This window comes from Manihot esculenta, chromosome 8, assembly GCF_001659605.2.
Source record: "Manihot esculenta cultivar AM560-2 chromosome 8, M.esculenta_v8, whole genome shotgun sequence".
In the NCBI taxonomy this organism is placed as follows: domain Eukaryota; kingdom Viridiplantae; phylum Streptophyta; class Magnoliopsida; order Malpighiales; family Euphorbiaceae; genus Manihot; species Manihot esculenta.
Genome location: NC_035168.2, coordinates 37,582,963 through 37,604,359, shown reverse-complemented (window position 1 = coordinate 37,604,359; position 21,397 = coordinate 37,582,963). Strand labels below are relative to the sequence as shown.

General features: G+C 33.0%; 2 protein-coding genes across 9 annotated transcripts; one reads left to right on the top strand and one right to left on the bottom strand.

The window, feature by feature from the left end:
* Positions 1-4,985: 4,985 nt before the first annotated feature.
* LOC110621161 (casein kinase 1-like protein 10) lies at positions 4,986-11,514 on the bottom strand. Of its 4 annotated transcripts, none has more exons than XM_021765284.2 (14): positions 10,793-11,514; positions 10,655-10,695; positions 9,561-9,630; positions 9,296-9,444; positions 9,104-9,199; positions 8,135-8,205; positions 7,542-7,603; positions 7,370-7,433; positions 7,147-7,231; positions 6,871-6,997; positions 6,499-6,572; positions 6,348-6,411; positions 5,796-5,932; positions 4,986-5,692 (listed from the first exon to the last, which is right to left on the bottom strand). In XM_021765284.2, exons 1-14 carry the CDS (start codon positions 10,866-10,868, stop codon positions 5,423-5,425), a joined length of 1,386 nt encoding a protein of 461 aa, XP_021620976.1. In that variant the 5' UTR covers positions 10,869-11,514; the 3' UTR covers positions 4,986-5,422. The 4 variants fall into 4 exon arrangements, with proteins under 4 accessions (XP_021620976.1, XP_021620978.1, XP_021620979.1 ...); XM_021765286.2 differs by having other exon boundaries at positions 6,348-6,408; XM_021765287.2 differs by having other exon boundaries at positions 5,796-5,929; positions 6,348-6,408.
* Positions 11,515-12,192: 678 nt separating this feature from the next.
* Positions 12,193-20,378, top strand: LOC110621026 (protein prenyltransferase alpha subunit repeat-containing protein 1). 5 transcript variants are annotated; one of them, XM_043959123.1, is made up of 12 exons: positions 12,193-12,380; positions 13,100-13,220; positions 14,023-14,120; positions 14,224-14,589; positions 14,741-14,851; positions 16,998-17,088; positions 17,480-17,548; positions 17,814-17,891; positions 18,428-18,517; positions 18,953-19,003; positions 19,411-19,647; positions 19,741-20,378. In XM_043959123.1, the coding sequence occupies exons 3-12, from the start codon at positions 14,035-14,037 to the stop codon at positions 19,867-19,869; spliced, it is 1,308 nt and encodes a 435-aa protein (XP_043815058.1). In that variant the 5' UTR covers positions 12,193-12,380; positions 13,100-13,220; positions 14,023-14,034; the 3' UTR covers positions 19,870-20,378. The 5 variants fall into 5 exon arrangements, with proteins under 5 accessions (XP_043815058.1, XP_021620728.1, XP_021620724.1 ...); XM_021765036.2 differs by lacking the exon at positions 13,100-13,220; XM_021765032.2 differs by having other exon boundaries at positions 12,554-14,120.
* Positions 20,379-21,397: the final 1,019 nt, after the last annotated feature.

Genomic DNA, 21,397 nt, shown 5'->3' with positions numbered 1-21,397 from the left:
TGACCTGTATGCAAAAACTGAAAACATAAAGAACCCCCTACTAGAGCCCTCATCAAAACTCTAGCTGGGTCAACATAACATACATCAAGCTGGGATTACATCCAAAGGACTAGAACCTAACCTGTGCATGCATCAAACCACAAACATAAGACCTCCACTAGGGTCCTCATCAAACACTAGCATGGTAAACAACACATGCCACCAGTTTAGTTCAAACATAACTCAACACTAAACATAACATACATCATGTATTAAACAGGGACTAACCAAGTCTTAGGACCAAGCACAGTACTAATCCAATACTCTACTATACTTGCCTTACATTACATCTTATTATCTTACAATCCATTATCTCAATTTACAATACATGTCCACACTAAAAGTACTAATCTAATACTATTACATAAGCAAAACCTTTGCTCTTGAGACTTCCCGATCGACCTCATACCTGCAACACTGGGGTTAAGGGAGAGGGGTGAGCTAAAAAGGCCAGTGAGTAGAAACAAAGAAAACAGTTCATTAACTACATGCTTTCATGAAATGCGTCACAGCACAAACATTCCACATAACAGACGGACATGACCACCAAAACTCCCTCTGCATAGTGCCTGGCCCATGAAGGGACTTACCCAGGTCTTTCATACATAACATAGTGTCTGGCCCACGAAGGGACTTACCCAGGTCTTTCATACATAACATGGGCTATTGGGGTTGCCTTGGTCCATCCACATCAACAATAAATAATGCAAGGCGTCATATTCGTGTAACTAGTGCAATCAACCTATTACATATAAACATGATGCGTGAACATGCTTTAGGCATTTGATTTCGTAAAATAAAAGATTAAGTTTAGTTCTACTCACCTCTGGCAGACGCTGAACTGACTCTGCAACTGCTAATACTGATGGCCTCCTCGATCCCTCGGGTCCGATCCTACACAGGTGGACTCGAATGAGGTGCCAACACACTCTAAACAACTCATAAACAACTACCCAAAAACCCCTTAAAACATCACTTAAACATGCATAGAAAACAACCTTGAAAAGGCTGGACAGGGCACTTTCGGCGGCCGAACCCTTCCTCCAGAGACGAAACTCGGGCACTTTCGGCTGCACCTTCGGCGGCCGAAAGTCCCACTCCAGAGACGAAAGTTAGGCACTTTCGGCGGCCGAATCCTTCCTTCGGCGGCCGAAAGTCTGCTTTCAAGCCAAAACTCAACTTTCGGGGGCAAGGTTAGGCGGCCAATCCATGCACCCAAAGGCAGGTTCGGCGGCCGAAACTACTTTCGGCGGCCGAACCTGAGTTCTTCCTAGAAGGGCAGAACTCAGCTTCCCATGTATTCAAGCCTCCCAAACCTTCCAAACACCCCAAAACAAGCATCCAACCTCCTAAAACATGCATTAACTATTCTACAACATGCAACCAAGCACATAGGGGTCCCCAAACTATCCTAAACCCCCAACAACATTACATTTATCATGTAAAAACACACATTTACATAAAGGGTAACATAAACCGGAAACAACCAAAATTCTCACATGCTCTCTCTCCCCATCATGCATACTCACTCCCACATGCATAGAGGAGCATAAACTTCCAACATATCATCACATAACATACAATGGGCATAAAACCCACATAGACCCTAACATGCATATCTACCCATACTCAACCATCAAGACTTCTTAAAACTTACTTAAAACTTCATGAAACGTAAAAGAAAGCATAGATCCACACTTACCTCTTGAAGATCGAGGGTTTGTGCGAGCTCTAACTTGGAGATGGGAGAAATCAACTCCTTAGGTCTCCAAGTTCCCAAAACTTGATCTAAGCTTGAAAACTCTTCAAAATAACCATGGAACTCATGAAAACATGAAGGAGATGAAGAAAAACATAAAAACGGCCAAGGGAAGACAAAAACTCACCTGAGCTCGAGAATGGGGAGAAAACTCGCCCATTTCCGATCTGATGGCCCTTTATAGGTGGCCTGCTGAACCACCTTCAGCAGCCTAACGTGTCCCCTAAACTCATGCATGTTCGGCGGCCGAACCTTGGCTCGTTCAAACAAGACTTTCGGAGGCCAAAGGCGCTCTTGAAGCCTTTCCATGTTCGGCGACCGAACTTCACTTTCGGCGGCCGAACCTGGCAAACGCCTCCTTGGTCTTTTCTTTTTAAAACTCAATTCTTTTTCATTTAAAACCATGAAATCAGTAAAAACCTTTTAGAAAACACATTTTACCCCTCTAAAAGCCTCTGGCATCTTCAGAAATTTCAGATTCCAACGAAGATTCCGCCGGAAGGTAGGGATTCCGATACCGGAATCTAGCCGGGTATTACATATTCTAACAAAAAAGAGATAAGAACCTCAAAAAAAGAGAAAATTCCCATAGATAGAGAAAGAGAAGACATAATTACCTCTTATAATAATTGACTAATGTAGATTTCATATGTATTTTGCAGTAAATTCTTATGCTAAATCTAGGCAAAAAAATTATGCTACACTTATGGATCTTTTTTCTTTAGATAATTAGATAAGAGAATTTTCTTTCAATAAAGCCTCTTTATCTAGGAGTTTGTTTTCTTGTTGTACATCAGTCTCTTCGTATCTTATTTTGATATAGACATTCTTTTTTTTTTTTTCTTCAATTTTTAGCGAGTTTTTTATAATTAAAAATATCTATTTTTAGCAGGAGATTTTTCTCAATCTCTATAATTTAATTGACTTTAGCTATCGACATCTAAAAACCTTTAATTTTTAATTAGTCTGCATTTGCATTTTGCACGAACTTTAATTATATAGCTATTAATTTTATTGATAAATAATAAAAAATAAATTTTTTTTATGATTAAACAGTATACATCATCTTTAATTTGTTCATAACGATCGAAATTGCAGTAAGGATAAACAAAACCCCAAATTTCTTTTACAAAATTTAAAATCAAAATTTTCAGTCAAATGTGCTACAAAGTTATTAAATTTTGTAATGTATAAATAATTTTAAATGTAAATTTTTTTAATTATTATTTTAAAATTATTTCTTTTACATTTATTTTGAATAACAGTACAGATAAATTTTATTACCAATTAAATCACTTAGATTCATAAAGTACTTCTAATTCCTTAAATGGTGCTAAACTAGTTTATTTATTAAAAAATGATATATAATATAATTATTTTTATAATTATATAATAGTAATTTTTAATTAAAAAATATTTGATATGTTCTTAAGTTTTAATATTTATAGGTAGTGGTGAGCATTCGGTCGGTTCGGTTCAAAACCGAACCGAACCAAATAAACCAAAAATCGAAATTTTAGTATTTATGAAAACTGAACCGAACCGATTTTGATCAGAAACCGAATCGAACTGAACCGGTATGATTCGGTTCGATTCGGTTCGATTCGGTTCGGTTTCGATTTTTAATAATTTTTTTTTATTTTTTACATTTTTTTAATATTTTAAAATTTAATTAAAATATTTTAATTTTAATATGATTTAATTTCTCTATATTATTAAAAAAATATATTATTATCACTAATCGATTCAGTTCGATTTTTTTGGTTTTTTCTGATCAAAACCGAACCGAACCGAACCGAAATAACTAAAATTTTTGAAATTAAAAACCGAACCAAACCGAAATATATAAAAAACCGAACTAAATTTTTAAATCGATTCGGTTCGATCGATTTTTTCAATTTGAACTGAATACTGCTCACCCCTATTTATAGGTTTGTTATGCAATTTAAATGTTATATTTTTTTTATAAATAAATGAATTTTTATTTTTTTTAAAAAAAATATAGCACTTCAAAATGACGGTAATTCAGTATATATATATATATATAACAAAATAAATATATAAATACAAATTATTTTTTATTAAAAATTTAAAAGACAAATTAAACGAACTATAAAAAAATCTAAAAGATAGATCAAATGAACTTAGATTATATAAAAAAATTTAATTGACAAATTAAACGAACCTAAATTATGCAAAAAAATTCAAAAGATAAATTAAACAAATTTAGATTATATAAAAAAGTTAAAAAACAAATTAAACAAACTGAAAAAGTATAAAAAAAATTCAAAAAATAAATTAAACGAACAAGATTATGAAAATAATAACTCACCAACAATAAATATAAAATATATAAGTGGACTAATAAAAAAAATAAAAGTATTAAAATAATTTTAAAAAAACTTCTCAAATCCTTTGTAAGAGCATGTAGTAATAGAGATGTGAACCTTGAGCCTCATATCAATATGCAATTTCAATAAAATTTATCATCTCTCCTGTAAAATCTAAAAAAAAGAAAATTATGCTAATTGATTTATTCATTTTATTATCATAATCTTTTTGAAGAAGTGTTTAGTTTAATAATCCTTCTTATGAACCCGAATTATTCTTCCCAATGATTTAGTTATAATTAAATGATTAAATTGCATTAATTAAAATATTTTACCAATAGTTTTTACATAAATTATCTTTACTTACGTAATGAAAGCAATCAAATAATTAAGTTTTGTTTTAAGAATATGATAATTATAATATATTATAAAATGTTAGTTTATAATTATTATTTTTAAAAATAATATTTAATTTATATTCATTATTTTACTAAAAATAAGTTAGTAATTATAAGTGTATTTTTATTAATAGTTATTCATCTAAAAATGTATAATATTTTATGTTAATTCAATTATAATCAATACGTTCTTAGTTCAATTTAGTTAGTATATTGGCAGCTTTTATGTGCTGTCATGCCTTTTTAAATGAACTTTTTTAAATTAAAAAAAATTAAATATGTTCATTTCAAATAAGAGAATTGATAAAAAGTAAAAAAAAAAAATTGAATTAAATTCTTCATTTCAAATAAATATTTATAATTTGTTTTTCTCAATTAATTTAGGTATCCACCAGGTCCCAGACCCTTTTTATTATTCAAGCTGACAATTTTGACCAATTTAAGTCAAAATGAAATAAATTAAGTAAGACATTTCTTAATTCTTATTCAAATCTGATAGGTTTGAAGCCATTTTGCTTCCCTTGAGGTACACTTATTTACACAGATAATGATCATAAAGAGTCAATTGTGAACAGTTTAATCTGATGAGTGCTACAGAAATGCTACAAGCAGATTGCAGACTCAGTATTCTACCCATAGTTGCAACATTATATGACTAAGCCTCAAATGTGCAACAGTTTCTGGGTAAATTTGTGTCTTCTTCGTGGTCAATTTACAGAACTACATCAGAACAGCTCATAGGGAATGCCGGTGAATATTACTTTCGTAAAATGGCAAAGTGTACCGTAATTTAGCTATATAAATTTTATTTATGATTACTCGAATCAGAGTGGAAAACGAACACTTGCCCTGAATAAAGCAGCATCATTTTTTAACTAAATGTATTGCATCAATGTTCATCGCTTGCTCTTATCCATGCCAGTGTTGAGCTTCTCAAAGCTCCTAAGCAGATTGTCAGGAGTGTCTTTTGTGGCAGCGGCTTGGGAGACTTTGGACTCGGGTCTCGAATGAATTCTGTGGGTGGTAGACAGACGACTATTATTTGAGAACAGCCAACTTGATCTACTCTCACTGCCAGCAACAGTAGAAAGCCTGCTGCTCGAAGCAACAGCCTTCTTCGACACACTGCCATTACGAGTATTTCGAGCTCTTTCTGTATGAGATCGCTGAAAAAGATGGACGTTCACATTTGAGTTTAGCATTACAGGAGAGGAATTTAGGAGGTGTGCAAGCACAAAAGTGATGCAGTTTTTGCTTTTCATTACTTACGGCATCCTTGGATGCTGATGCATCCTCTGATGTCCTATGCTTCAAGCGGTCGCCCTGCTGTATGGCACCAGAAGCAGTTCTTCTACCGAATGCTTCAAGTGCACCTGAAGATCTATCACGAGTCTCTTGTTTTACTACTTAAAACACAAACATAAACAGGAAGGCGTTTAAAAGTCTGAGAGGAGAGAAGCAAAATAGCTTGACAAATTAACAGAGGGAAAAAAATTATGCATGCAAAGTTTGATGTTAATAAACCCTTAGGTATCCGAGCTGAATAAGTATACTTGGACACTTCAAAAAGAGAGGAAAACAGGTGCATCTGACCACATACCCACATCAGATACTCATACACGAGTCCAAGCAACATAGAATTTTGGGGATGGGGGGGGAAATATTAAATGGCCATTACCACAAATGTTAATCTAGCAGCTGTTTGTTAGAAGTCAGCTCAAGAAACAAGTTTATGTTACTTTAACAGAGTTGGACATATCAATAAACACTCTTAGCAGTCCCTCTATACCTTCCTATATTTTGAGAAGGAACAAAACAAACCTGGAGCCTTTTCTGTTTGTTCAACAGATTGCCGTGGTTTAGTACCAGCTTTCCCACTAGACTGCTGAATATGAAAGAAGAAACAGAATAATGAATACAAAACAAAAGGCAAAGAAGAAATCCACAGTACAGAAAAGCGACAAGAGCTAACCCGCTGTCTGGAGCTGGAACCAATCTGAGGATACTTTAATATAGTCCAGTCAAAGATAAAGTCAAACTGATAACCTGAATAGGTAACCCATGTTAATAACCAGACTAGACCATGCAATTTGCTATAGCCTAGATAACGTGTGTTGTTCTCACACAATAGGCTAGAGAGGAAGAAGTAACATTTTGCTCTCAACTAGACATCATCAAGAGTACAACAGTCATAAAAACGCAAGCTTGCAGTTGTAGCTATTAAAAAGAGGCAGAAGTAATAAATAGCAAATAACTTTTCCAATGAAAAGATCATTAGCTTGTAACATTCTGACATTACATGAACAAAACCCAAATTTAACAAATATAACCTTCTTTTATTTACCTTCTCTAACAAATAAATCGCGGAAAAGCCTTTTCAAATAGGAATAATCGGGCTTGTCTTCAAAACGCATTGCTCGACAGTAGTGGAAGTATGATATGAATTCAGGTGGATATGATTTGCAGAGAACCTGGGAAAGAATTTTGCTATGATAAGGCCAACAAAAACAACAGCATCACCAAACCAGCCTGGAATTATATATTGAAAGAAATGCAATCTGCACAACAACTTAAGGTACAAGATTCCACGTGTAGGTGTCAGGTTTGAAAATTCCAATACCTCAACAGGAGTCAACATCTTCTTTTCACTGATTTTATCATATTTTTGCTTCTTTGTCCCTGCTTTAAGACCCTGCCAGGGAAGGCTGGAACCAATGGTACACAAACTTAGAAATGCAGAAAATAAATAATCTCTCATTCTTAAATTAAAAAAAAAAAAAGAGAGAAAAACTTCAGAAGAAATATTAAATAACTCTAGGATAATAGCTACAATATTTTTCAACCTTCCCCTTAGGAAATACATTAGTACATAACCAAGAGATTCCAAGTCGTCTCTTCTGCTTTGTTCTGCAGACAAGCAAAAAGCAGTAAGAATGGAACTTGATGCACAGAAAAATTTCTGAAATTCTTCGCCTGGTAATTAACATTCAATAACCAACGTAATAGTTTACTCACCAACTCCAAGGTGAGTGTTCACACTAGCATATCGAGCTGTGCCGGTGAGATTTTTATTTTCCCTAGAATTCAAAACCAACATAAGCAACCATAACATGTCCATTGTCCAGAACTGTCCCAATACCAAATCAGAGGAAAGCCAGCTAGAATTTTTGTAAATCATTTAAATATTTCTAGAAAAACATTCAGGTAAGTGCCAATTGTCATAAATTTATATCCCGCTTCAATTAAATTGATAACTGCCTATGCATCTAAAAAGAGATTAGAAGTAAGCAAAATAAATCCAAGTATTATCATTATTTGAATACTGTGTTATTAACAATACTGATACCCTTGTAAGATAGTTCATCTAATGCCACATAAAGGTTTTCCTATAGTACCTTCCTGGAAAGTAATCAGCGTTATTCAAAATGACACAAGAAAGATCAATCTATTACAGCATTCTCTTCCAACTTTTTCAACATCAAAAAATTCACATAAATTGCTACACACAGAAATAAGATGACAAAGGGAAAAACGCAAGCTGATACAGACTCTGAAACTTCCCTAGAGAAGGGCAAACAAACAAAAGAAAAAGAAAAGCCACAGAACACCTGTAGGGTATGTGCTTATGTGTTTGAAGATCCCTATACTTTTTTGCAAGCCCATAGTCAATGACGTAAACCTGTTGCATAGTCAACCAGTTATTAGATAGCAACTTAATGGGAAAAAAGAAAAGAAAAGAAAAGAAAATGTCCTCATTTCAATATTAACCAGGAAGTGGGGAAACAAAACGGTTTAATTAGTAGCTATTGGTGCAAGTAACATGAAATCTCTCTCAAAGTCAAAACAAAGGCAACTATAATAACTTTGCAATTGCAGCAGTTGATACTTGACACCTTTGATCAAGTAACACACTTGTCTTACATATTTCAGGAACATAGATAATAATAACCATATCATTAGCTTATTTTCCATGTCTGATTCAAATAACTATACCATGATCTAATATCATGAGTCCAGTGCTCATTACAAATGTTACACATTCAACTATATTACCAATATGAAATAGTATCTGTTGAATGTAAATACAATTAACACGATTTACTGCTGTACTTATGTATTGAGGTTTAGACATCCCTCACATGGATACTGTTTGTTAAAATTTACAGGCAATGTAGAGGATGGAATAAAATGAAGTCACACAACATTGCAAAGAGTGAACATTACTTCACACCCTGCAGGGATGCACACCCTAAAAAACATATAGCAAGGACAAAACTAGTGGCTGTCATTTCATATCAGAGAAGATTTACTGGAATTAGAACAATAATGATGAGATAACCAACAGTATCACTTTTGAACTAAGTGATCTCAAAATTAAAAAAAGGGAAAAAAATAATAATAAAAATAAAACAGGAAAAAGGTCAATGTTAACTAGATATCAGATCCTTTCCGCTGTACAGCTACTTCAGAAAGAGTTGGGCTTGCATAATGAACAACGCATGAAAAATTAATATCATGAGTTGGACCTTGGAACGCACAAGTGCTGCATCAACTAAAAGCCTCTGCAAGTATATTACCTGATTGGCTTTTCGTCCTAAACCCATAAGAAAGTTGTCAGGCTTTATATCACGATGAAGAAAACCCTTTGAGTGCATATACTCGACTCTGTTAATCTGAGAAGCAATCAAAAGATTAGTGAAAGAAATTCCAGCAGCACATATTCATTTAGGCAGGCAAACTACTTTCTACAATGAGAAGTGAATACAAACCAACTGATCTGCAAGCATCAACACTGTTTTCAAGGAAAACTTCCTATTGCAATAATTGAACAAGTCTTCAAGACTTGGCCCTAGAAGGTCAATGACCATGACATTGTACTCGCCCTCAACACCATACCACTTGAGTTGAGGAATTCCCGCTTCATTAAACAACAAAACAGACAACCACTCAGGTCAATTTTAGTGCAAATATGCCAGTTAAAGGATTACTTAGTCAGAGCACATTGTTATAAATAACATGAGAATGAGAAATTACTTCCTCCTTGAAGAAGCATATAAATTTTAGATTCATAGTGAAGCTGAGGATGCTTGGTCTTTGCAGGTTCCTGAGTATTAAGAAGGAGAAAAGAAGTATTGTTGTGAGACAGAGAACATTAAACATGCTCCAAAATAATAAAGTACATACATTATCCGTTGATCTCATATGTTTCCACTATTATCAGTGCCACACCACTTAAAAGTACGTAATCTTCAATGACATACAGCTCCAAGAACAAAAAAGACAATTATTTCATAAGAAAGGGACAATAAGCAGTGCTGAATAAACATCAGTCACACCCATCCCTCAGGAAGAAGTGTTGATTCAACCTTATAATAACTGTGAGTTGGAGGAGCCACAATCCCCAGAATGATATATAGGTCACTGTCACAGGGTAACATAGTCTACAAGATCCAGGGCCAGGTAGAACCTTTCACTATATGCATATCCCTATATGCACAGGATTAGTGCAGTAGTTTAGCTACTATGGAAGATACTTTTAAGTTTGAGATGCCACCTCAACTTCCTACTTCACCATAAATTTATTTTCAAATAAATTGCTGAGCAAATAACCAGATTATCCATCTAACATCTACTCATAGGTGCTGTCATAAGTTCAATGTCTATGTGCCAGAACATTATGATTTAACTGCCTCTTTTAACTCTGGAAAAAGTTTGGACTATAATCTTTCTGAAACAAATCATGCTAGGTATTTCTTGTCAGTAGCCAAGAGCTCTTTGAATGCTATAATGTCGTCAAAATCTTTTTCTCAACAATATAATGGCTCATCTTTTTTACTTTTTTATAATTCCCTGGTCAACATCTGAGGTACCAAGAGCTTAAGCCATAACTTTCAAGTTGCAGCAATGCGCTAATGGCAAAGCAGATACAACAATTTAAAGTAAAAAAGCAAAAGATATGCCAACTCAAAGCACATTGCATAAACCAAGAAACCAATTAAAAGCCACAAATAGAGAATATTTGGCCAAATTTATTTCTATTGCTAAGGACTTTTTCTTTCCCTTCAGTGGTAATCCAACACAAGAAAGCGTTAACCAATAAAAACTCAAAGAGAAAATTGGTCTCATACCAGCTTTATACCAACTTCCTCTCCATTCTGTACATTAACCCCTGTACCAATAAAGCCGCAAACCACATTACTTTGTAGCAAAAGAAATTGCAAGCATCCGTATGCAAATAGTTAACGCATTAAGAGAAAATAGCTGACCAAGAAATAGCTCGCCGAAGGATCCACCACCGATCTTCCGACCCATTTTGAATTTACCCCCAATTATATGATCCATCACTAAATTTGATTTGTATAACCAATTGTGGAGGTTGCGGAGGGGGGATTCTAAAAAATCTAATTATTTCAACACTCAAAATCCAAAATCTCTTTGAGTGGCAAGAATTTTGGAGTTATCTCAGCTTTAACTATTTCAACAACAATCAACCGAAAAAAAAAATCTAATGCAGTATGAATTCAAAACCAACTTGATGATTATACAAACAAATTAATCAATAAAAAAAGAAAATCAAAACTCAATAAAGGATTTGCCCCACGGATGAAATAAATGGAGATCAAAACCCTGAGTACTAATAAATAAGAACATGAAACCGCATTTCATAATAATCATGAACTAGGGGTAAAAAAATAAGAGGAAAATTTCCGCAAATTCAATAAAATTTTCACGAAATTAAATCAAATCGAAAATAGATTTTTAAAAAAGGACAGCTGATAGAAGATATGAGAAAAAGGAGTTTTGCAGAAATGTTTTTCATTTGAAGCTTTTGATTTCAAATGAAAGAGAACAGGGAAAAAAAGAAGAAGAAAAAAAAAAGTATATTTTTTTTTGTTTTGTTAGTACAATGAAAGCAGTTTTCATTGTTTTCTCTCTCCGCCTTCAATTTTCCTCCTTTTTCTTCTATCCATTTTGACACTGTAACATCTCTTTCTCACATTCGCGGTTTAGTAGATGGCTCGAAATGCACGTGCGAATTCACCTGGCAAAGGTGATTTACTAAAAACTCCATTATATGCCATTATTAACAAAAGTGAGCTTTTCTTAATATATCATAAATTAATTTTATGTTTTTAAATTTAGGAAGTCTTACCGTTTAATTTCTAATATTATCATTATTTATAAATTAATTTCTATATATTTTTAAATTAATTAAAATATTTTTTATTTTTAACTTTATCAACAGCTTAATCCTTTCATCTATTTTTTTTAAGTTTTGTTAATAAATTAGTAAAAAAAATAAATTATATTTATATTTATATAATTATTTCATATAATATGGTGTATTTGTGTTACATTTAATAATTTTTTGAATTAATAATCTATCTATAATTTATATCATATAAAAAAGTATATAAAAGATTAAAAGTGGGATTTTTCAAAATACACAATTATGGGATTTTCATATTATAATAAGGAAGTAATATATTTAATTGGTTACAAAATCTAATTAAAAATTATATAAAAAAAATTAAATCATAAATATATAAGAATACACATTAGAAAAAATTAGTATTTTAATGAGTGTTTAAATGACAATATAAAATGATAATATATTAATAATTTATTATGAAAAATATCTTTAAAACCTATCAAGCAAAACTACGTCGTCTTTGAGGAGGAGTTCAGCAGCTCTCCACATTCTCCAGCCCAGCTGCGCCGCACGCCTCCCTTCACCGTGTAGCCCGATTCAACGAGAAGACCTTCCATTATTTGATTCAGCTCTTTTCTTCCATTTATCTGTTGCTTCGTCTCAGCTACCTTGATATCTATTTATCATTTTTTGGCAGTAGGGTTAGTATCCTAAATCTATTAGTTGTTTTGAGAAATTTTAGTTGTTTATGGTGTTCATTTCCATTGACTAATCTTGACTGCAACAGCTTCCTCACTATTGGATTTCATGTGCTTCGTTTGTTTTTGATTAAATACCATCTTTCTTACACAAATTCAAATTGATGTCTCCACAGCCTGGTTATAATTTTGGCCTTTAGATGCTGATCATGTGTCTAGATAAGTCAAGTTGTTGGTATGTAATTGGCTAACAGTCTATTGCCTAGATGGGAATTCAATACGGCTGCGCACTTGTTCTAAGTGAACCTAAGAGTGACAAGGGATGCATCTGCTGAGAAAGAATTATGATACAACTGTTTTAGCCAAGCAGTTATGGTTATGGTCTTACTTAGTACCACTGTACTTGGCTTACTGTCATAAAACTTATGCTTCAACGAAATCGATTATTATTTAATCTCTTAGATTGCTGATTTCCACTTGACTTGGATTACTATCAGAGAAGTTCTTCTCCTATGTATTTGACTATAATTTGATCTTATATCAGATTTGTTAGGTAATGCTCGAAGAACTGCTTTTGCTTTTTCTTGTAAAATAATTTCATGGGGAAGTATTTTGCAATACTAGAACTGTTATGATAACCCTAATATAGATCTGATTGGTAGTTTTGTTCTTCTCTTATCTGTTAGTTCATGAATGTAATTCTTTATTATTTATTTCGGCAGGGTGTTTATGGGTATACAATGGAAATTCAAGCACTTTTTTTGTTGGCTTCAAGATGTGCTATGCTTCTATGCAATATTTTCTCAATAACATAGTTTATTCAGCTGAGTTGAACATCTTTGGGTATTTCCCCTTACCCACTGTATATCAATATGGTCCTCTTGCTGAGTGTATATCGGTATAGGCACCATGTTCTCAATGCACATGGCTGTGGTAAAAATGGACTATGCACATGCCCTCAATGCCAAGGAACAGAAAATGTTTCATTTAAATTGTAGTTCTTGGTATAGAAGATGTTGTCATCTTCTGCTATTTCAATGCTTATTCATGCAATTAGGTCAGTTTGTTTTCCTCACTTCAAATTGAGCAAGCGAGGACTATCCAAGATTGGGTTATTTAGCATGTTTTCAAATTTAGTTTGCTTTGATATATTTGATATTCAAATTTGTGTCGTTTGATGAAATTTATTTTTATCTGTTTTATATTGTTGTAGTTTGTATGTATTTAATCTTTCTATAATTTGCTTTTATATCAATAATGACTAATGACAGATTAAGATGTGTTGCAAATATTGTGTTTTTAATATGAAATTCAAGCTCGAGCTCAAACTCAAGCTTTTTGATCTCTTAGATCGAGCTCCAGCTCTTTGATTGAGCTTGAAATTGAGCTCAAGCTTTATCTTTTAAACGAGTGCATTTACCATCTAAACGAGCTAATCTGAAGCCCAAAAACATGTTAACAAGCCGAGCTCGAATTAGGCTTGTTAATATGTTAAAAGAGCTCATTATAAGCTGAGTTCTAGTTCAATAAAATTTTCACGAATCGAGCTCGAGCTTCCAAATGCTTTTGCTAATCAAGCCTAAGCTTTCCAATTCGGCTCAGTTTGTTTCGATTCGATTACACCTTTTTACTTTTTTGGTGGCAGTTAGAACCGAGGATGAGCAAAGGTGATTTGATTTCGAAAGGAAATGGTTTTGATCTGCTGGATCAATTCGAGCACATATTGGATTCCGATCCTCTGATGTAAGCATTTATCGTCCTTATTCTTTCCAGTTTTCCATGCATCCTATTATGATCTGTAATTATGCATGTTAATCCTTTATTATGGGTTTCTAATCCGGTACAGTGATGAAGTAGGGTTTATTCACCCTTCCCAATTCGTGATTCTAAATAAAGAAGCGGAGAGTAGCAAACAACAATCAAAAGATGAGATCTGGAGCTCCGACAATTCCTTGGATCATGAGGATTCCAATTTTTGGAACAGAGATCATAAGTTGGGGATTTCAGCGCACGTACTTCTTCCTTTGTATAAGGCTGCCAAAGATGCTTTTATGGATTCAATTAGACAATATAAGATAGTTGAGAATTTGCCAGGCGCATCTGAGGATGAGATGGATTCACCTAGGTCTTCAGCTATGGAAAGTGAGGTCATGAAGCATAGCAAGGCGCTCTTATTGTTGAGCTGTGACTTTGGCACTGCATGGAATTCCAGGTATTCTTCCTTGTTATAATCTGTTCTAGTTAAAACATCTTTCACAATCTGAAAGTTGGCTACTTTCAGTTTTTGTCTTAGCATGGATATACAAATAATACTATTTTACATATATTGCTTGTTTTGCTTGTTGCTTGTATGCATCTCCCAGGAAGTTAATTTTGTCAAAGAAGCGACACATGTCTTTGTTTAGTGACGAACTTCTCTTCTCAGGCCTTGTTCTTTCATATTCACCTAAAAGTGAACAAGCTTGGTGCCATAGGTAACATACCTGATGTGTTCTCTTGCTCTTAATTTGATGTTGCTTACTTTTATTGTCTCAGCTTTTAGAAATTTCTGGATAATTGACCAATATAACTATTAGGAACTTTTTCTCCCATAATAAAGAAGGGCTTTTTGCAAAATAAAGTTAAAAAAAAAAAAAATTTCCTAAATCCTGGTTTACGGAAAAAATTTTTCCAAATCAGGGTAAATCAGGGCTTTACCGCATTTTATAAGTGCGGTAGTCTTTACCGCACTTATAAAATGCGGTAGAGAGTAAAATTATTTTTTTTTTTAAATAAAAAATTTCTACCGCACTTTTAAAGTGCGGTAGAATTTTTAATAATTTTTTAAAAAAATCTACCGCACTTTAAAAGTGCAGTAAAGGGTGAGTGATATAAAAATAATTTTTTTAAAAAAAATAAAATTCTACCGCACTTCAAAAGTGCGGTAGAATTTTATTTAAATTTATTTTTAATAATTAAAATATTACCGCAATCTTAAATAAATTACGTATTACCGCACTTTAAAAGTGCGGTAATACGTTCACTTTACATATTACCGCACTTTTGAAGTGCGGTAATGTGTAAAGTTTATTTAATATATATTATTTAATTATATTTATTTATTTATAAAATTTATAGATAATTATAAAAATTATATTAATATTAATTATTTAATATAATTAAAATTTAATATAATAATGATCATATATAAATTTATTTTAATAATTAAAATTATATATATAATATTATAATTATATTTATTTAAATATTATTTAATATAATTAAAATTTAATATAATAATAATCATATATAAATTTATTTTAATAATTAAAATTATATATATAACATTATAATTATATTTATTTAAATATAATATCATAATTATATTTATTTTATAAATAATATCATATATTTTATTTATTCATAGAATTTATTATTTTTATTAAAATTATATTTATAAATAATATTTAAATATTTAAGAATCATAAAAATTTAAAAAAATATATAAATAATTAAAATTATAGAATGTAATAAAAATAGAACAATATAATTATAAATGATAAAATAAAAAAAATAATGCTAATGATGTCCCAAATGTCCTCCCGTGCCACATGGACGTCCCTTTCGTTCATGTGGACGTCGAGTTCTATATGGCCGACGGTCACCACTTGTACCCTCACCTTCAGCAGCAGCAGGATTAATATTAAGATCAGGAGCTACCGAGCTCGGATCTCGTGTTGCAGTATAATGCGATGGTAAATAGATATCATCAGATGCAAAAGTGGAGTACTGCTGCCCCGATGTGTACTGTACAAAATTGCCAGAGAATGGTTGTGTGCCTAGACTAGATGAAGGAATATAATTAAAATAAATTTTAATTATATTAAATTATATTTAAATAAATATAATTATAATATTATATATATAATTTTAATTATTAAAATAAATTTATATATGATGATTATTATATTAAATTTTAATTATATTAAATAATTAATATTAATATAATTTTTATAATTACCTATAAATTTTATAAATAAATAAATATAATTAATATAATATATATTAAATAAACTTTACACATTACCGCTCTTCAAAAGTGCGGTAATGTGTAAAGTGAACGTATTACCACACTTTTAAAGTGCGGTAATACGTTCTCCGTTCCAACCGCAATTTATTTAAGATTGCGGTAATATTTTAATTATTAAAAATAAATTTAAATAAAATTTTACCGCACTTCAAAAGTGCGGTAGAATTTTATTTTTTAAAAAAAAATTATTTTTATATCACTCACCTCTTTACCGCACTTTTAAAGTGCGGTAGATTTTTTTAAAAAATTATTAAAAATTCTACCGCACTTTAAAAGTGCGGTAGAAATTTTTTATTTAAAAAAAATAATAATTTTACTTAAAGTGCGGTAGAAATTTTTTATTTAAAAAAAATAATAATTTTACTCTCTACCGCATTTTATAAGTGCGGTAAAGACTACCGCACTTATAAAATGCGGTAAAGCCTTGATTTACCTTGATTTGGGAAAATTTTTTCCACAAACCAGGATTTAGGAAATATTTTTTTTTTTAACTTTATTTTGCAAAAAGCCCAATAAAGAACCTAATTTTTATGCTCATATTAAATTGACAGGCGGTGGGTGATCAAGATGATTGCTGGGCAATATTCAGCTGTGCAAGAGATTGTTGGGAAAGAATCTGATCTAGTGGAAAAGATAGCCGAGGTTTAAATTCAGTTCAAGGAATTGGATACTATTAATTAATGAAGGTTCATAAACTTTTCGTAGTGATAAACTATAATTTTCTTTTGCAGTTGCATTTTGAGTTAATTTCTCATTACCCTTTGCAAGGACATGCCAGTTATTTTAATTGAAGCTAAATCGATGATAGTGGTTTTGCAAACAAATTTTTAGAAGCATATCTTCAAATCGGAGTGTACTATGACCATAGAAGTTATAACTGTGCAAGCCATCTTGCTCTTTTTTTATTTTTGGAACCATTTTGTCTTTTCCCAGCAAACTAATAACTTTTGGCACCTCAGTTTTTGGGGACATTCTCTATAAGCAAATGTTGGCATAGAGAGTGTACCGTTAACTTGATGTTCACCTTTTGCAGAGATCAAAAATGAACTACAGAGCATGGAATCACCGCTGCTGGTTAGTTTTTTACATGACAAGAGAACAGGTTAGTGTTCAGATTGTATGAATGTTTTTAGAGTGTTATTATATCTTTTTTTCTCCATTCTCTCCCTTAGTGTGCATGGAAGGTCAGATTTTTTTGCAATTGTATGTTAGATTCACTCTCAGACTGACTCTAGAAAAACCTATTGCCTGTATTTTCTGGTTCTGATCAGTTTCCCTTTTAATGAGGTTCTTACTATTTTAGAAATTATCATTTTTAACTTCTTCATGGTTCTTCTAAACTATATAATCCAAATATCTGCCTTCAGGTGCTACTTGAGTTGAACAAATCCAGAAAATGGGCTGGGTTACATGTTGCTGACAATTCTTGCTTCCATTATCGCGCAGTGAGTTCTCACCTTAAATTCTGAAACTTCTATTGAATCATGTAGAGCAGGATAAAAACAAAAATGAATTCAATTTAGAAAGAAGAAGAATTGCAGCACTATGTAGTGGCTTGAGGACATCTTGCATGGGGACTTGGATTTTTTTTTTTTCTTTTTTGGGTATAACCACAGGTATCTCCAAAATCCATTAGACTAGAACTAAATCCTATTCGCATCGCATTGGCCCATTTAAGGGCTAAAGTGCTCCTAGCGAGAATTTGCTCCATTCCTCCATTCATGAGGATCGAACCCTCGACACTTAAGGGAGAAGAGTGCCTTACCACTCATCCAACACTCGTCGGTGGGGCTTGGATATTTTAATATAGCACGACTTCCCTATTGATGGTAGCAGCAGCTGAATTTTGCTGGAGTAGAATAGCTCTTTCTACAAAGTTAGACATGATGTGTGAAACATTAATAACTTTGCAAAATTCTATATATTGCTTAACAAGTTTATAAAATTTGTTTCCATCATTTGAATTCTTGTCAAATTGCAGCAACTGATGCTCACGATTTTAGACCTGTCCTGGCACAAACAAGAAGATGAAACTTCTGATCACGATGTTGAGGTTTATCAAATATGGAAGGTAAATGGTTTTCCATACTATGATGTAATTATCATCATTTATCTCTTCTTTTGAAAGCTAGTCTTCCAACTTGTACATCGTGTGTATGCATGTAGCTAAACTCTTGATGCCTTCCCAGGTACAACATCTCGTAATTGTCATTTATCAAGTTAACAGATATGTGCATATACACGTTGGGCCCTATATGTACAGTTGTACACATGTTAATTTATGTTGCTAGTCATTCGTCAAGCTCTAGTTGATAGTTGTCCTTGTGTTTATGATTTTTTTTCCTCGTGTTGATCTGTGTTTTAATAAGTAAGCAAGACAAAAATTGTTTGTTGCTTGTCCCGTTCAGTTGTGTGAAAATCATAGTGCAACCAATTAAGAAAATAGTTGCATGCCCATACTTTGACTTGGTTTATTTGACTTCTTGATAACCTGGATACATGACAGGAAGAGCTTCTCTGGAATGAAGATTTAATCAAACGTTATGTAGGAAGAGAGGTAACTCTTGCTCTCAGACCCAGAGCTTATTTTCTCTCTCTCTCTCTCTCTATCCCTCTCCCTCTCTGTGGTGAGATATGCAGGATGAACAGAATATTCATGACTTATCCAAAGTACCCTTTATAGGCAAGAACACCTTCATTGTTATGTTTGGTATTATTTCATAGATCCAGGAAGGAATTCTGGCATTCTAACATTTCAATTCATCATTACAATTTACAACAGCGTCATGTTGTGACAGTATATTATTGATTCGCTGGTTTTAGATAAATTGTTTTCCCTCTGTTTCTCTCGTAAAAGGGGGAGAGAGAGAGAGAGAGAGAGAGAGTTTTCTGGGGAATTCGCAAATGGTCTTTAAGCCACCATAGTCAACTTCAAACTGAATTTCACTTATCCTTGAATTGCAGGCTCTGTGGCTGTATCGCCGGTTCCTTTCCCTGTATTGGACAAGGCATTTCGCAACTAATGTTGGTGATGCAACCCATCAATCCAGGCACACTTCGTGTGTAGCTGATGATGTCAATATCTTTTTAGATAATGAGCTGCGTCTTGTAAATTCTTGCTCAACTATACCTGACAACAAGTTTGAGGATTTTCATGCACAATCAATACATGCTGCTACTTACATATTATGGTTGACAAAGGTTGTAATGTTTCTCTTCAAATATCTAATGTTGCAAGACTTTCTTTTCTTAATTCATTAGTTGAATGCTTATGCCACTGGTTTTGTGCATCAGCAACTTCCCAAATCCCAGGAGATTGAACTGAAAAAGAAGCTAAATGCTGGAAGCTTGTTGACCATGATGAATGAAGCTTGTCCTGAACGATCCCCACTCTGGAGCAACTGCCTACATGGAAGCATCTAACTGGTGGCTGAACGAGAACAAATAATAACTTAGATACCAGTGTCAAAGTTTTTCTGTTGTTGAATTTTGCGTTATTAAGTTAGAGGATAGATTGGGTGTCACATTGAAATTACTCCATTCGGAATTTGGATGACACGGGCTCGTGTTCGAGCCGTGAACATAGTTTCCCTGCAAACCAAGAACAAGGCTCCACATATCCTCTCTAAAGCTCACAAATGTAGGATGTTTCGTGTCCTATGTCACTCGTGTTGTTGAGCTAGTATTGCCTTAGTAATTTCAGCGAATATAGGAAGCGTTATAGAGCATATGAATGTCTTTGTTGTTGAACCAGCATCGCTGTGAATTAGAGTAGGCAGCTAAAAGGCATAAAGGAAAGATCACGTGTTGAAGGCTTATGAATTCTGGTTTCTCGATGTACTTGTATTTATCAAAATAATTAGATTAACTGAATATATAATTTAACTTTTAACTTTTGTTCAAAAGGTTTAATGGTATTTTAATTTTTTTAATACTTAATTTTTATAAAAATATAATTATTTAAATAATTTTTATGTGTGTATGTTTTAAATTTTTAATAATTAAATAGTTATATTTTATGAAATTTAAAGGTTCAATAGTTATAATTTATAAAATTTAAATATTAAATAATTATATTTTTATAAAAATTAGAGTTAAAAATTAACATAAAAAATTGCAAATGTTAACAGTTGCACACGGTGAGACGTCAACGCAAAAATATCACAAGACCTTTTTAATAGCGCCTCAAATCGATTGGTTTGTCAGCTGTTTGCCAATAACTTTTGAGCGATATGTTAGTTGGATAATATTAAAAATTATTCTAAATTAAAATAAAGGTATTTTAATTATAAAAATTTTAGAATAAATATTATTTAAGCTTTTTCTATATTTTGACTTTTAATGGAAAAAGTTATTATTTATTTTTATATTATTAAAAAATTTATTAATTAACCTTTCAATTTTAAAAATACATTAAACCATTTCAACTATAAAAAAAAAATATTAATTAATCTCTATTTCCCATTTTTGCTCTTTATAGTTGATGACCGCTGGATTCCTTCACCCTGGACCAGGGGCTTGACCACAGCAGGGGTCCACATACCTGATATGCATAACAAGCCTGGCTCGTCTCCTTCCTTCATGGCCGGGCTCGGCCCATCTTCCTCACTCAAGCTGGCCCGGCCCATCTTCCTCACTCAAGCTGGCCCGGCCCGCACAAAGCAGACCCTCTCCACTCTAGCTTAATAATCCGGCCCAACTTTCAGCCCAGCCCAGGATCCGGAATAATATTCACCAGACAGCCCAGCAGATCCGCTCGAACGTACGCACGAGGGAAATCAGAGGCCGTTACGCATGGAGCAGGCGGCTGATACCCTAGTACCTCCAAATCCGCATGGCAGAGACGCGTGGCCCAATCCTAGAGAGACCTTCACACGCCACCAGTAAGCAAGACAATGTATAAAAGAGGAGTCTCCTCCTTAGGAAACTTAGGCCTTATTCAGTAATACAA

What these genes read in the sequence shown, in the direction of transcription:
- LOC110621026 (XM_021765036.2), top strand. Translation starts at nt 14,035, where the DNA reads ATGAGCAAAGGTGATTTGATTTCGAAAGGAAATGGTTTTGATCTGCTG. An exon ending in TTGGATTCCGATCCTCTGAT is followed by an intron (nt 14,121 to 14,223) that starts GTAAGCATTTAT and finishes AATCCGGTACAG; the next exon opens with TGATGAAGTAGGGTTTATTC. An exon ending in AACGTTATGTAGGAAGAGAG is followed by an intron (nt 19,004 to 19,410) that starts GTAACTCTTGCT and finishes CTTGAATTGCAG; the next exon opens with GCTCTGTGGCTGTATCGCCG.
- LOC110621161 (XM_021765284.2), bottom strand. Translation starts at nt 10,868, where the DNA reads ATGGATCATATAATTGGGGGTAAATTCAAAATGGGTCGGAAGATCGGT. An exon ending in GAACACTCACCTTGGAGTTG is followed by an intron (nt 7,434 to 7,541) that starts GTGAGTAAACTA and finishes GCTTGTCTGCAG; the next exon opens with AACAAAGCAGAAGAGACGAC. An exon ending in AGATGTTGACTCCTGTTGAG is followed by an intron (nt 6,998 to 7,146) that starts GTATTGGAATTT and finishes ATTCTTTCCCAG; the next exon opens with GTTCTCTGCAAATCATATCC.